At 37.3% G+C, this 11,901-nt stretch overlaps 1 protein-coding gene across 3 annotated transcripts in view; it reads left to right on the top strand.

Annotated features, from left to right (window-relative positions):
• Positions 1-1,051: 1,051 nt before the first annotated feature.
• LOC110038422 (auxin-binding protein 1-like) overlaps positions 1,052-11,901 on the top strand; it is a 56,827-nt gene continuing 45,977 nt past the window's right edge. For 2 of the 3 annotated variants that reach the window (XM_020743269.1, XM_020743271.1), the window contains exons 1-3: positions 1,052-1,179; positions 2,388-2,494; positions 9,460-9,492. In XM_020743269.1, the coding sequence (XP_020598928.1) occupies positions 1,095-1,179; positions 2,388-2,494; positions 9,460-9,492 (225 nt within the window). In that variant the 5' untranslated portion in view covers positions 1,052-1,094. The remainder of the gene's footprint in view (positions 1,180-2,387; positions 2,495-9,459; positions 9,493-11,901) is intronic. The other variant, XM_020743270.1, reaches the window with a different exon arrangement.

Below are 11,901 nucleotides of genomic sequence, written 5' to 3'. Positions count from 1 at the left end.
TTAAAAACGTCATCGTACCGTTTGGTTCCCTTGTTTTGTCAATTTATCCGAAAATGCGGTTTCATTTTTATACTAAACGCAAGCCATGGGTCGAACCCTGCATTCGACCCGCGGGCCGAGTTTTAGGACAAACTGCTTATCCTGAAACACAAAAGCTGCCCTAAACATACCTAAATATATTAAAGTAATATATTTGAAGTTTAGATGTATGTTATGACTTCAATTTATTTATTTTTAGAGGTACAAAGTTATTTTCCGTAAAAATAAAAAAATTAATTATGTATACACAAATTTTAATTTTAACTTAACAAAATAAGTAAATTTTATTTTATTTAAGTGTTTATAAATACACATTTTTTAAATTTAACTAAAAAAAACAAATAAATTTTTTTATTTTATTTATGTGTTTATAATATTAAATAAAGAGAAAAAAGCTACAAGAAAAATTTAATTTGATTTTAATAAAAAGAAAAAGAGCTTAAAATGCTAATTAAAATATAGGGAAATTTACATGCATACCACGCAATACGTATGTATTAAAGTACCCCATAGCTAGCAATTATAATAATTTAAATGCGAGAAATGTATATTTTATTTTAAAAAATTAGTGAAGATGATAATTTAAATGTGATATTAAAAATTAGACTCGGAAGTAAGAAAAAAAAAAAATTGTTTAGGGTTTATCAAAGATATTGTGACTACGTGAAAAAAAAAAATTAGATATGCATTTGAACGAGCAATTACCAAAGGCCACATCGTTTGTTAACAACGTGTATGACGATGTGATCACGGATGATTGACCGTCCAGACGTGCAACCGATTTAATTTTATAAAATCATAATTTTGAAATTTCCACCCTATAAAACGAGAAATATTTGAGTATATAAGACGTACTCAGAGTTGTCTGCATATTAAGTTATTAAGAATATACAGATAAATTACACTTAAATGATACTCATAAATTTTTGGTGTAACCTAAATGTAAACTCAGTACCCTCGTATAATATGTTACATAAACAAATATTTCTCCTATAAAACCAGCTCCTCCCGTTCAGTGCTTTCTAGTCTTCCACTTACTGACACTTCAAGGCAAAATGGGCGGAGCTGCTCGCTTGCTTGCTATAATTCTCTTCTGTTATTCGATTTTCGCTAAAACTTCCTCTCTCTACTCGAATCAGGGTACTATTTTTGCATTCTTCATCTTCTTCTTCTCACTTTCAGAGCACCTGTTCATCTTCCTCTTCGTGCTTTTCACAATTTTGTTATTTCAATCAATAATTTCACAGGCTTTGCTATAATTAAGCACATGATAAGAATCTCATGCTATGCATGTTTTTGTTCATTAGGCATGCGAAGAATAATCGAAGTATTTTTCGCCAACATTTTGCTCAAAATTGCAGTTTACGCGGACAGATGTTCGTTTTGCATTCTTTGTGCTTTTGCCACTAATTTGTTGAGCTTCAAATCTGTATCTCAAAATGATCTTGTTCTTTGATGCGATTGCTTAGTCAATGCATTTATTTATTACAGTATTTCGATATTGGGGGATTTTAATTAGAACTAATTACCTGTTTCGCTTAGTATTTTTTTTCTTTTGTGAGTTAATCTTTCCTGTGTATTTTGCTGCATGTTTGTTGTGTTGACTTATCTGTTTTGGAATTTAAAGTTCATGTATGTTATTGGCAATTACTGATGTTGCTTTGTTTTTTACCCCAAGGAGTATTTTCTCTTTCAAATTCAAGCAATTTTCATGTAACTAATTATATTTTTTTCAGCGCTGTGTTCTCCGTACTTCCTTCCTCTGTAACTGTCTTAAACTTTTTTTTTTACACCCTTATATGTTCATTTTATTTCTCTGATACACTTGAAGGGTGCACAACTACTTTCATAAATTTGCATAACGTAAATAGTCTTGTTAGCTTTTGTAATTCCACTCTTTTGCTATCTTCATGGTACAATAATAAGAATGCATACAAGGTGCATGAAGTTTCTATAGGGTTTAGGGTGGGGTTGCTGCATATGCAATTTTACCCTTGAATTGCGAAAAGCCTTTTTTGTAATTTGAACCCATGATCTTGATGTTACAATGGTGGAAAACTAAAGACAGTTCAAGCCCCATCCTCACTTCATGATGACATGCATACAAAACAACTTAAATTGTGCTTATAGAGATGATGGTATTGGTCTATTTGTGAAATGATATTCTCCAAATTTTGGACTTATTTAATTCATTATTTGCAAACTGTTGCCTAATACCCATCTTTTTTGCTGCTTTTCTTATGCTTTTTAAGGTTATTTTGAGGTCGAACTAACTCAAGGGATAGTCTTAAGTTTGTCTATAATTTAGTCTATAGAAAAATTAATTATTTTTGTCTTCCAAATGATAGACTTTCTGCTGGTAAGAAACATTAGTGCGATACCTGGAAATGACTATGGGATATCTGGTCTTTCGCACGTCACCGTTGTTGGTGCTCTTTTACATGGAATGAAAGAGGTATGATTGTAACCTGTATTTGTGAAGATACTTTTTTTAACAACATTGCATTATCATATGATTGAAGGCATCAAAGCTACAACTCATTGAGAAGTTAAGTTTAAGTAATTATTGTTTTTGTGCTTAAAATTGATAAGAATAGTGTGTTTTCAGCCCCGAGAAACAATCTTTTATTATAGGGTTTTAGAGTTGATGTGTTGAATGATTCAAACCAATACAAAAACATCAACCAACGAACGTCTTTTTTTATTATAAATAAGTGATATCAGAATTTATCAAACATTCAAAGGAAAATAAATGTTATTAATATGAAATTATAAAAACAGGAGGGAAATTGGATATTGCAACAAAACAACAACACAACAATAGAACTAGGATTGGATCTAGAGTGTAGGTGTTGCCGACTATGGGTTTGGACCTCCAAGGAGGTGGCAAGGGGATCGGCCAACTAGCTGGAAGTCAGCGACAGCAAGAAGAAAAGCAGTGGGAAACAAGAATAACTACGAGTGTTGTTCTAAGTGGTGGAAACAAGGAAAACTATAAAGGGGTTTTGGGAGCTTGTCGGGAAAATTTGAAAAAAAGGTATAGGAAGGATAAACACTACCTGGAGATCAAGATACAACCAAAGCACTACTTGAAACCATATGATACAACCCTAAAAGGGGGAATGGAGACGTCAACAACTATCCCGAATCAAATCACTGAAAAAACTAAACCCTAAACACCACAAAAGCAAATATATAGTCCTAGGTAATTAGGAGTGGGACCCCTTGGCACTCCCAAATTTAAAGGGTTGGCCGGCCCTTAAAAGTTCTGGACCGAACCAATCCAGGTGTTTGTGAAGTCTAATGGGGTTGGGGGAGCTTCGATCTCATTCGTTAAAGTTTCTGTCTCATAGTATGGAGTCAGGTCGATCATGTTGTATTTTTCCGATAAGCCAATTTGGCAGACATCATTCAACTTCTTGAGAATCCTGAAAAGTCCATCTGCTCTATGTTTGTGTTTCCCAGAAGATCCCGCGGAAATTCTCTCCTTTTTCAATTTGTTCCACACCAGATCCCCCTCCTAAAAAGTCACATTCTTCCTAGTTTTATTAGTTTGTTCCTAGTACTTATGGTTCTGCTTGATGATCTCTCCTCCTCCCTCATAATGTAGCCTTTGAATCTCTTGCACTCTAGCTTCAACATCTACACTAACATTTGTAGCAGGAAGAAGTGGTACCAATTCAAGCGGGGTTAGTGGTTTGCACCTATACACAATCTCAAAGGGAGTATGTCATGCAGTCTAACTGATGGACCCATTGTAAGCAAGTTCAACTTGTACTAGAATCAAATCCCACTAGTTGATATTCTTCTTTATAAAGCATCTCAGGAGATTCCCCAAACTTCTGTTCACCACCTCGATCTGACTATCTGTCTCGGGGCGAGCTGCTAAGCTAAATTGAAGCTTAGTAACAAGCTTCCCTAATAAAGTCCTCCAAAAGCGACCAATAACTTGACTCCATTGTCCTGTGGTAAAGTACAAAATGAGGCATCTTCGAAAACCTGTCAGCCACATTCATCATTGAATTTTTTATTCTACTTTTTTTCGAGGAAGACCAACAAATATCGTACTAACATCTAAGTATCCAACCATAGAACTTCTGGTATTGGTGATGATGTGTATAGCTCTATATTCTATCTCTTGGTTGTTGTCCGGTGAGAAACTTTGCACTACCTGATGTATCTGTCTACATTCCTCGTCAGTCTAGGCCAGGAAAAATGTCCCCTCACATGTACGAGGGTCTTGTCTTTGCCAAAGTGACATGCTAATCCGTCATCGCGACTCTACTATATGTGGACTCTCTCAATGAACATCTGAGAACACAACTTGTTATTGTGGAACAGGTAGCCATAAGATTTGCTGTACTGTTCAATAGGTCTCTCCTGACACTGATCCCAAATTTTCTTAAAGTTTAATTTGCCTCATGCAGCTCCTTCACCACCTTGAATCCCACAACTCTACTTGCATGGAAGTGATCTTGCATGGAATTGATCAATAAGTGGCGATAACTCAAGGCATTTGCTATTCGATTTTGACATCTTGCCATGTCCTCGAGTACAAATTGAAATGACGCTAAGAACTTAACCCAGGAAGCATATTTGCCATTTAGCTTGCTCTGACTATTCAGGAAGCTTAGAACCTCATGATTTGTGAATAAGATAAACTCATTAGACAATAGCTAGTAACTCTAATGACTAAGAGCTCTCATAATAACATAGAACTTTTTATCATATGTTGAATATTTTCTTATGTTGTCACTCAATTTCTCATTGAAGAAGGCTATGAGAGGCTTTCCTTGACTCAACTTTGCTCCAATCCCCACATTAGAAGCGTCAAATTCCACATTGAACAACTAACTGAAATTTGGTAGAGCTAACATTGGGGCCAGAGTCACCTTCTTCATGATGTCAAGCCTGAACTGAGTGCGTTTGTCCACTAAAACTTCCCTCCTTTCAAGAGCTCTACCAAGGGAGCTGGAATTATATTGAAGCTCTTAATGGATCTTCAATAAAAGGATGACAACCTCAAAAATTGTGTCAGCTCTATAAAGGACTGTGGGGTGCCCAACTCATAATAACCTCTATCTTCATAGGGTCCATCTGAATGTCTGCACCAAATATAATATAACCTAAATAAATTGACACTTCGTTGGGCATGCATATAGCTTCTCCAACCAAAGAACCTCAAGGACCATTATCAAATTTTGCAAGTGTTCCTCCCCAGATCTTTTGTAGACTAGGACGTTATCAAATTACACAGCTACAAACTTTCCAATTTAAGCCTTGAACACTTGATTCATCAGTCTTATGAAAGTGCTAGGTGCATTGGATAACCCAAATGACATAAATTTCCACTCATACAACCCATATATGGTTTTGAAGGCAATATTCCTTTCTTCTGCTCTCGTCCTGATCTGGTGATATCCACTACGCAGGTCAGTCTTGAAAAAGACAATACTTCATGTAACTGATCCTGTAAATCATCCAGGCGAGGTATATCAAATTTGTATTTGATGATGATCTTATTGATAGCTTTGCTATCAATATACATCTTTCATGAATCATCCTTTTTAGGCACCATCAAAGCAGTAAGAACACATATGCTGGTGCTTTCCCTCACCAACTCTCTAGCAATAAGGTCCTGCACCTGCCGTTGCAACTCATACTGAGCCGACCTCAATCTGTAAGCAGGCCTATTAGGTAACATCCATCCAGGGATAAATTTTACAGCATGTTGAATGTCTCTAAGTGGTGGTAGTACCTTGGGTATGCTGTCAGTCATAACATCTTGAAAGCTAGCTAGTAGTGGCTGTATTGTCACTGGTAACTCAGTCTCCTCCTCAGTCCCCTCTAGGGTGACGAAGGCCATCATCATTGGGGCCTCTTGTGCTAACTATAGAATGGTGGCACGGGGACCGTGATCTCCTCTACAACGTGAGTGTCAGCCCTCTAGGCTTCTTGATGGGCTAAAGAACTATGTGCTTCCCCTCCTTGAATGAGTAGGTGTTCTTGAACCGATCATGCTGAGTCCTGTGATCAAACTGCCACTGTTTCTTCAACAAAGTATAACAGACCTCCATGGGCACAACACCACACCACACCTGATCTTGCAGTTGGTCTCCAATAGAAAACTCTGACAAACAGTGTTGATCCACGCGTATCACATTCCCCTTCAACCAGGTCAAAGAATATGATTGAGAATGCTTCTGAGTAGCCAAGTCTTGCTTCTTCAGCATAAGTGTAGAGATCATATTCACACAACTAAGAGTAGACTTGGTGCGAAAGATGCTATGTACAACTAAGAGTGATCCTTCTTTAGTTCAGTTTGCAGAGCACTCCTCACAACTAACATCTAATCCTCAACTCCATGGAGTTGACACTCCTCACCCTACTCTTTTGCTATCCCCTTCTCGCTTAGTTCCTCACTGCACTCTGCTTGACAAAGGAAATAATTCCGCTATTAGGGTAACCAAAGGCTGAAACTGTGCTTGGCGTGTTACTCTTCTCAGGCTTTTTCTCACTCTAATCAGCTTTGTCATCCCCTGGACCACCTCCCCCAGGTGTGCTTCTGCTGATATACCTCCAGCAGTGGGTGACAGTTTTAATGGAGGTGGGTGCTTTGCTCTGCTTCTGCCGTCTCTCCACATTCAATATGAAGGTCTGAACATTACCCAACGACCAATAAGATGGTAGTTGGACAATATTGCTGATGGTTGACATAAGACCTCCCAAATATCTGGCTATATTATGCTTTTTTGGCTATGTTAGCTAAATTTTAGCATGAGCTGCTCAAACTCTGTTGTGAACTCCTTCACTGACAACTCTCTGGTCTAGGTTGCGGAGCTTCAGGAACTTGTCCTGGCGATATTGTGGGGGTAAGTAATTCCTTTTCATCTCATTCTTCATCTTCTCCCAAATAGTGATCTTGTTCCTATCTTCTCTTTGTCTCAACCTCTTCAGATTCTCCCATCACCAAGAGGTGCTCTTTTTAAGCTTTATGGCAATAAGCTTCACTCTTCTATTGGTTGACACTTCCTTAGACTCTGCAACCACTCAATGAAGTCATTCAGATTCATTCTCCCTTTCAAATTCGGTAAGACTACCTTCAGCCCAATGTCTCTATGTCCTCCAAAAGTCACTCCATCCCACAACCTCCTTTGATATTGAATCTCAAACTTTCGTGGTCCAACCTCTTCACTAGAATCATTCCAATAAAAGGGATTCAAGTTTTCCTCCCTCTTTCCTCTTCAAATCTCACTATCACAGTCGACAGTGATCTCTCTGTGGGTCCATTCCTCAATTTATGTAAGCCTTTACTGAAGTCGGCGGATTTCATGCTGTATCTTTTCTGTGATAAGTTTTTGAACGACTTCCAACACTTGCCTTCTTGTGGCATGACTAAGATTTAGATTTGAAAGTTGAAAGGGAGTGAACGGGGCTGATTTAGGGCAGGGAAAAAAAATTAGGGTGCATAATTTGAAACATAAACTGCGAAGAGTTTTGGGTGGAGTTTGGGTTAGGTATTAGTGGATTTTGGTAACTCTAGGATGAAACTATGGTTGGGCTAGTTCTGATACCTAATGATATTGGAATTTTTTAAAACCTAAAGGAAAACAAATTTTATTACAAAATTGAAGAAAAAATTGACATTACAACAACTGTAGGAAAGTAATAAATTGCAACAAAACAACACAACACTAGAGCTAGGGTTGGATTTGCAACGCATAAATTCCAGAAATCAGGTAAAGTTCGACACAATTGTAAAAGTACCCAAAAATTTTCACCTCCTAGAATTTGATCGAAATAATTTTATTAAATTCTACGCATGAAATCGATTAATTCAATATAGAACACCATGCTTGAATAATGAATGGTTTGAGAAATATAAAACTCTAAAGATAAGTTTAATAAAATTAATTAAACTTTATTTAACCTTAATTATTCCCTTAACCTCTGCTATTGTAGCCAATGAACCTCTCTTACACCTTTATTTTATTCGATCAGTCAAATCTATTCCCTTCTCTCCCTATTTTTTTTCTTCCAAACTCCCCCTCTCCATGTCCCTTTCACGGTTGGCAGATGCAGGCAAGCTCTGCGACCCATTGCTACAGTGCATAGGGTGAGCGGTACCAAATTGAACGGGAATAGGGTGGCTGCAACTCAGGATTTAGGTCTCTGGTGTGAAATCCAAGAGTATGAATCTCTCTCTCGCTTGCTTTCATTTCATTCCTCACACTTTCGTATTTTTCTCGTTTTCGGTAGCCATCAGAGGCGTCGATTGTGTGTCGAAAGTGTCGTAATTGTTTTACAAGCTTCCAAAAGGAGGTTAGCACGAGTTATCGAATGGGAAGTCAAGTTAGAGGTGATAGGATGTAAATTTGTCGATTTCTAAAAGACAGATTTATGCTGAAAACCCCTTTGAGGTATGTTTCAGGCGAATAAGTTATGCTTTGGGTTAAAACATGTTATGAACCCGAATTTTATGAATTATTATGATGTTAACGTTCCCTAGATTATTTATATAAGGCGACGAGCTTGAGACGAGCGTGTGGACACTCGTTGTAGGGCTGCTTCGTCTAATTAGCTGAAATAATCTTTGTGCTAATTTAAGAAAAAAACAATCTTCTATAGGTTTGCATATGATTTCTAGTTCGACACAGAAGCATTTAGACTTCATGTGTATTGTAGATGATTACGTACTTAAAATGTATGAATATAAGTGGACGTCTTTTACTATACGTATGATGTTATGATATATTATGATATATTGCAGATATTTATTTATGATTCATACATGTTATGCTATACTATGATAAAGTGCAGGTATTCATTTTTATTCATATATGTATATCAAATATCCACGAATGTATGCTACAATTATTATGCTATAAGAAATGTCATGGGTAATGTATGGGTAGACTATTACATGTAGGAATGTATTCTCGACTCCTAATATTTATACGGTGATGAAACTTTGGGAACCTTTGTGATTAGATGATGACAAAATGTTAGAGAATCGTGCGTATCAGGGGGAGCTGTTGATAACTGCTATATTGGGGGAAACCTAACCTTTATCAATGGTTTATATGACCTTTGGGGCAGGGTGAAGTCCCATTATGAAAGAACATGAAAATAATTAAATCCTATATATTACACAAGTAACATTATTATGATATGACCTCTATGAAATGAATGAACATGTTTTTGATTATATTTATGATTTCATGCTTACGATCTATATATTACACTATAGCTTTGATTTCTGTACCTGCTTTCTTATGTTGACATGTTATGCTTTATTTGTAGATATGTATAGTTTTTTACGAGCATGCACGTTGCTTCTTTTTCATGTGCAAAATCTTATATTAACTTTGATTATTTTTCTAAGCTGTTATTTGCTCATTCTTTGTTGTTGCCTTCCAGGTAGGGGCAACGAACACAAGGGCGAGTAGTCAGGTGTGTCGTTGTACAACTTTTGCACGTTAGTTTTGAAAGTTTTGTGCATAAGTTTTGGGTAAATATTTTTATTATTTTAGATTTAGCAGCTCTGTATAATTTTCACATTTTTTATGATTTAATTTCCATGTTTTTGACTATGTAATTGAAATGCAATGTATCACATATGCGGCGATCCAGTTAGATTAATTCATCATCCATTATCTTCTGTTTATAGAAGTCAGGATGAGTGTTGCTGAGAGTTGGTCTGATCAAATTGCCAGCCTCTGTCGCACCTCAACCGACCCTTAAAAAGGGGCCAGTTGGGCTGTGACAGAAAGTGACAGAAAGTTAAAATTAGATTAAATATGATTTGATTTATACAAAGCTATATGTTGATGAATCTGAGGTGGGCAAATCTTACGACTTAAGGTGTCATGTAAGCAAATTGTTTTCAGCATCAACAGAGGCCACAATTTATTATTCACGCTAGGGTTCTCCATGGGGCAGAACCCTAGCAGAGTGGCGGGACGACGACATCTTTATATATATATATATATATATATTAAGGAAATCCACTTCTAGTCGTGTGGCCTCTGTTGAGCAGAAATCTGCTCTTTGAACTCATTTTGAACCAGTAACTCAGTCCGCTGAAGTACCTTGCGCCCTGTTGATCAAATTACTGCCTATTTGGAGTCAACCAGTGCTGCTCATTTTGGTGAAGTAGCACGCGTGGCCCTGTACCCACAGAGAGAGTTGAAATTGTGGATCTCATTGCCACACAAGAACTGGAAATTGTGGCTCAGATCCCTGGTGCTTTAGCTGAACAATTTGAGGTTTAGGATCCCCCACAAGCAAATAATCAACATACTACTCCATCGGTTACTCCCCCATCGCCGGACCCATCTGCTATGGCTGCCATGGCTTTAGAATCTGAATGGACAATTCAAAAATATAGCAGGAGAAGAGGTAGAAGGAAATCAGAACTCCCAATTATGACACAGGCAAACAATATTGATGTCACATACCATTCGGAGGGTGAGCACTTGCATCTTCCCCCTATGTTTGCTAGGAGGGGGTGTCATGGGTCAAAATGTTTAACATTTTGGTATGGAACATTAGAGGAGTGGCGGACCCCCACTCATTTAATCGTTTAATACATTTATGTAGGGTCCATAAGCCAAACATTTTTGTTCTTTTGGAGCCGTTTGTAACGGTTCATAAAGATGATATCATTAAGAAATTTAAGGGTTTCATGCATTATAGTAATATGAACAATAAAATTTGGCTCTTTTGGCAGAATGATATCACTCTTAACATTATTGATGATAATTTGCAATATGTTCTTATTCATTAACAGTTGGAGAATTTTTTTGGTTGGGCTGCTTTCATTTATGCCAGCTCTCTTTTAAGGGACAAACTTCTCCTTTGGCGACAACTTACTCATAGGGGTGCTTCTATTTTCTGATAATTGGTTCGTTGGAGGGGATCTAAATCTGATTATGTGGTGCTAACGTTGATACAAGTCTTATCAACCGTTTTTGTGAGCATATTGCGGATGTTGACCTTTATGATTTAGGCTTTTCGGGCTCTCCTTATACTTGGCGGAGGGGTTTTCTTATGCAGAGACTGGATAGATTTCTAGGAAACTCATCTTTTCTGGGCTACTACAATATTATTCATGTCAAACATCTTAATCATGCTGCATCGGACTATAACCCTATTTTTGCTTACTTCGGCTTTTCATTCTAAATCTGCTCGCTATCACTTTAAATTTCTTAATGTTTGGACTTCTCATCCTAATTTTATTGATTTGATTAAGCAGGCTTAGGTCTCGCGGTGGAGTGGTAACCCTTGGTTCATTTTGTGGCAATTACATAAGAACATTGCTTCTTACTTAAAAAGGTAGAACATGTATACTTTTGGCAATGTCCATTTTAGGGTTTCGAAGGCCCAACAGGAGGTCGATGCTTTAGAGGCACATGTGATAGACACTCCTGATCTTGTGGCTAAGTTAGCTAATGCTCATCATACTCTCTTGGAGGAAATCACTATTGAGGAGGATTCCCTTAGACAGAAAGCTTGTGACACTCATTTCAAAAACGGAGACAGAAACACTAAATATTTTCATGCTATTGTTAAGTATCTTCGTAATATAAATGCCATTATTAAGATTGTTATTGATGAGGGTAATGTACTTACTGATGCCGATCAAATTGGTTCCAATGCAGCTGATTATTTTTCTTCTCTTTATGTTGAGGCTCTCCCGGTCATTGATATTCTATCAGAATTGTTTGAGGAGCAGAGGGACATGGTTTCCTCCCTCTTCTTGTCCGACCTCCCCCCCCCCCCCCCCCACCCCTCTTCAATGAGTTAAAGATTTTCACTGCCCTTAAAGATATTAGTTCTCAGAAGGCTTCTGACCCCGAT

The sequence above is a fragment of the Phalaenopsis equestris genome, unplaced genomic scaffold (assembly GCF_001263595.1).
Source record: "Phalaenopsis equestris unplaced genomic scaffold, ASM126359v1 Scaffold232799, whole genome shotgun sequence".
NCBI lineage: Eukaryota > Viridiplantae > Streptophyta > Magnoliopsida > Asparagales > Orchidaceae > Phalaenopsis > Phalaenopsis equestris.
The sequence above is the reverse complement of the archived record's forward strand: the minus strand, read 5'-3'. Positions and strand labels throughout refer to the sequence as shown.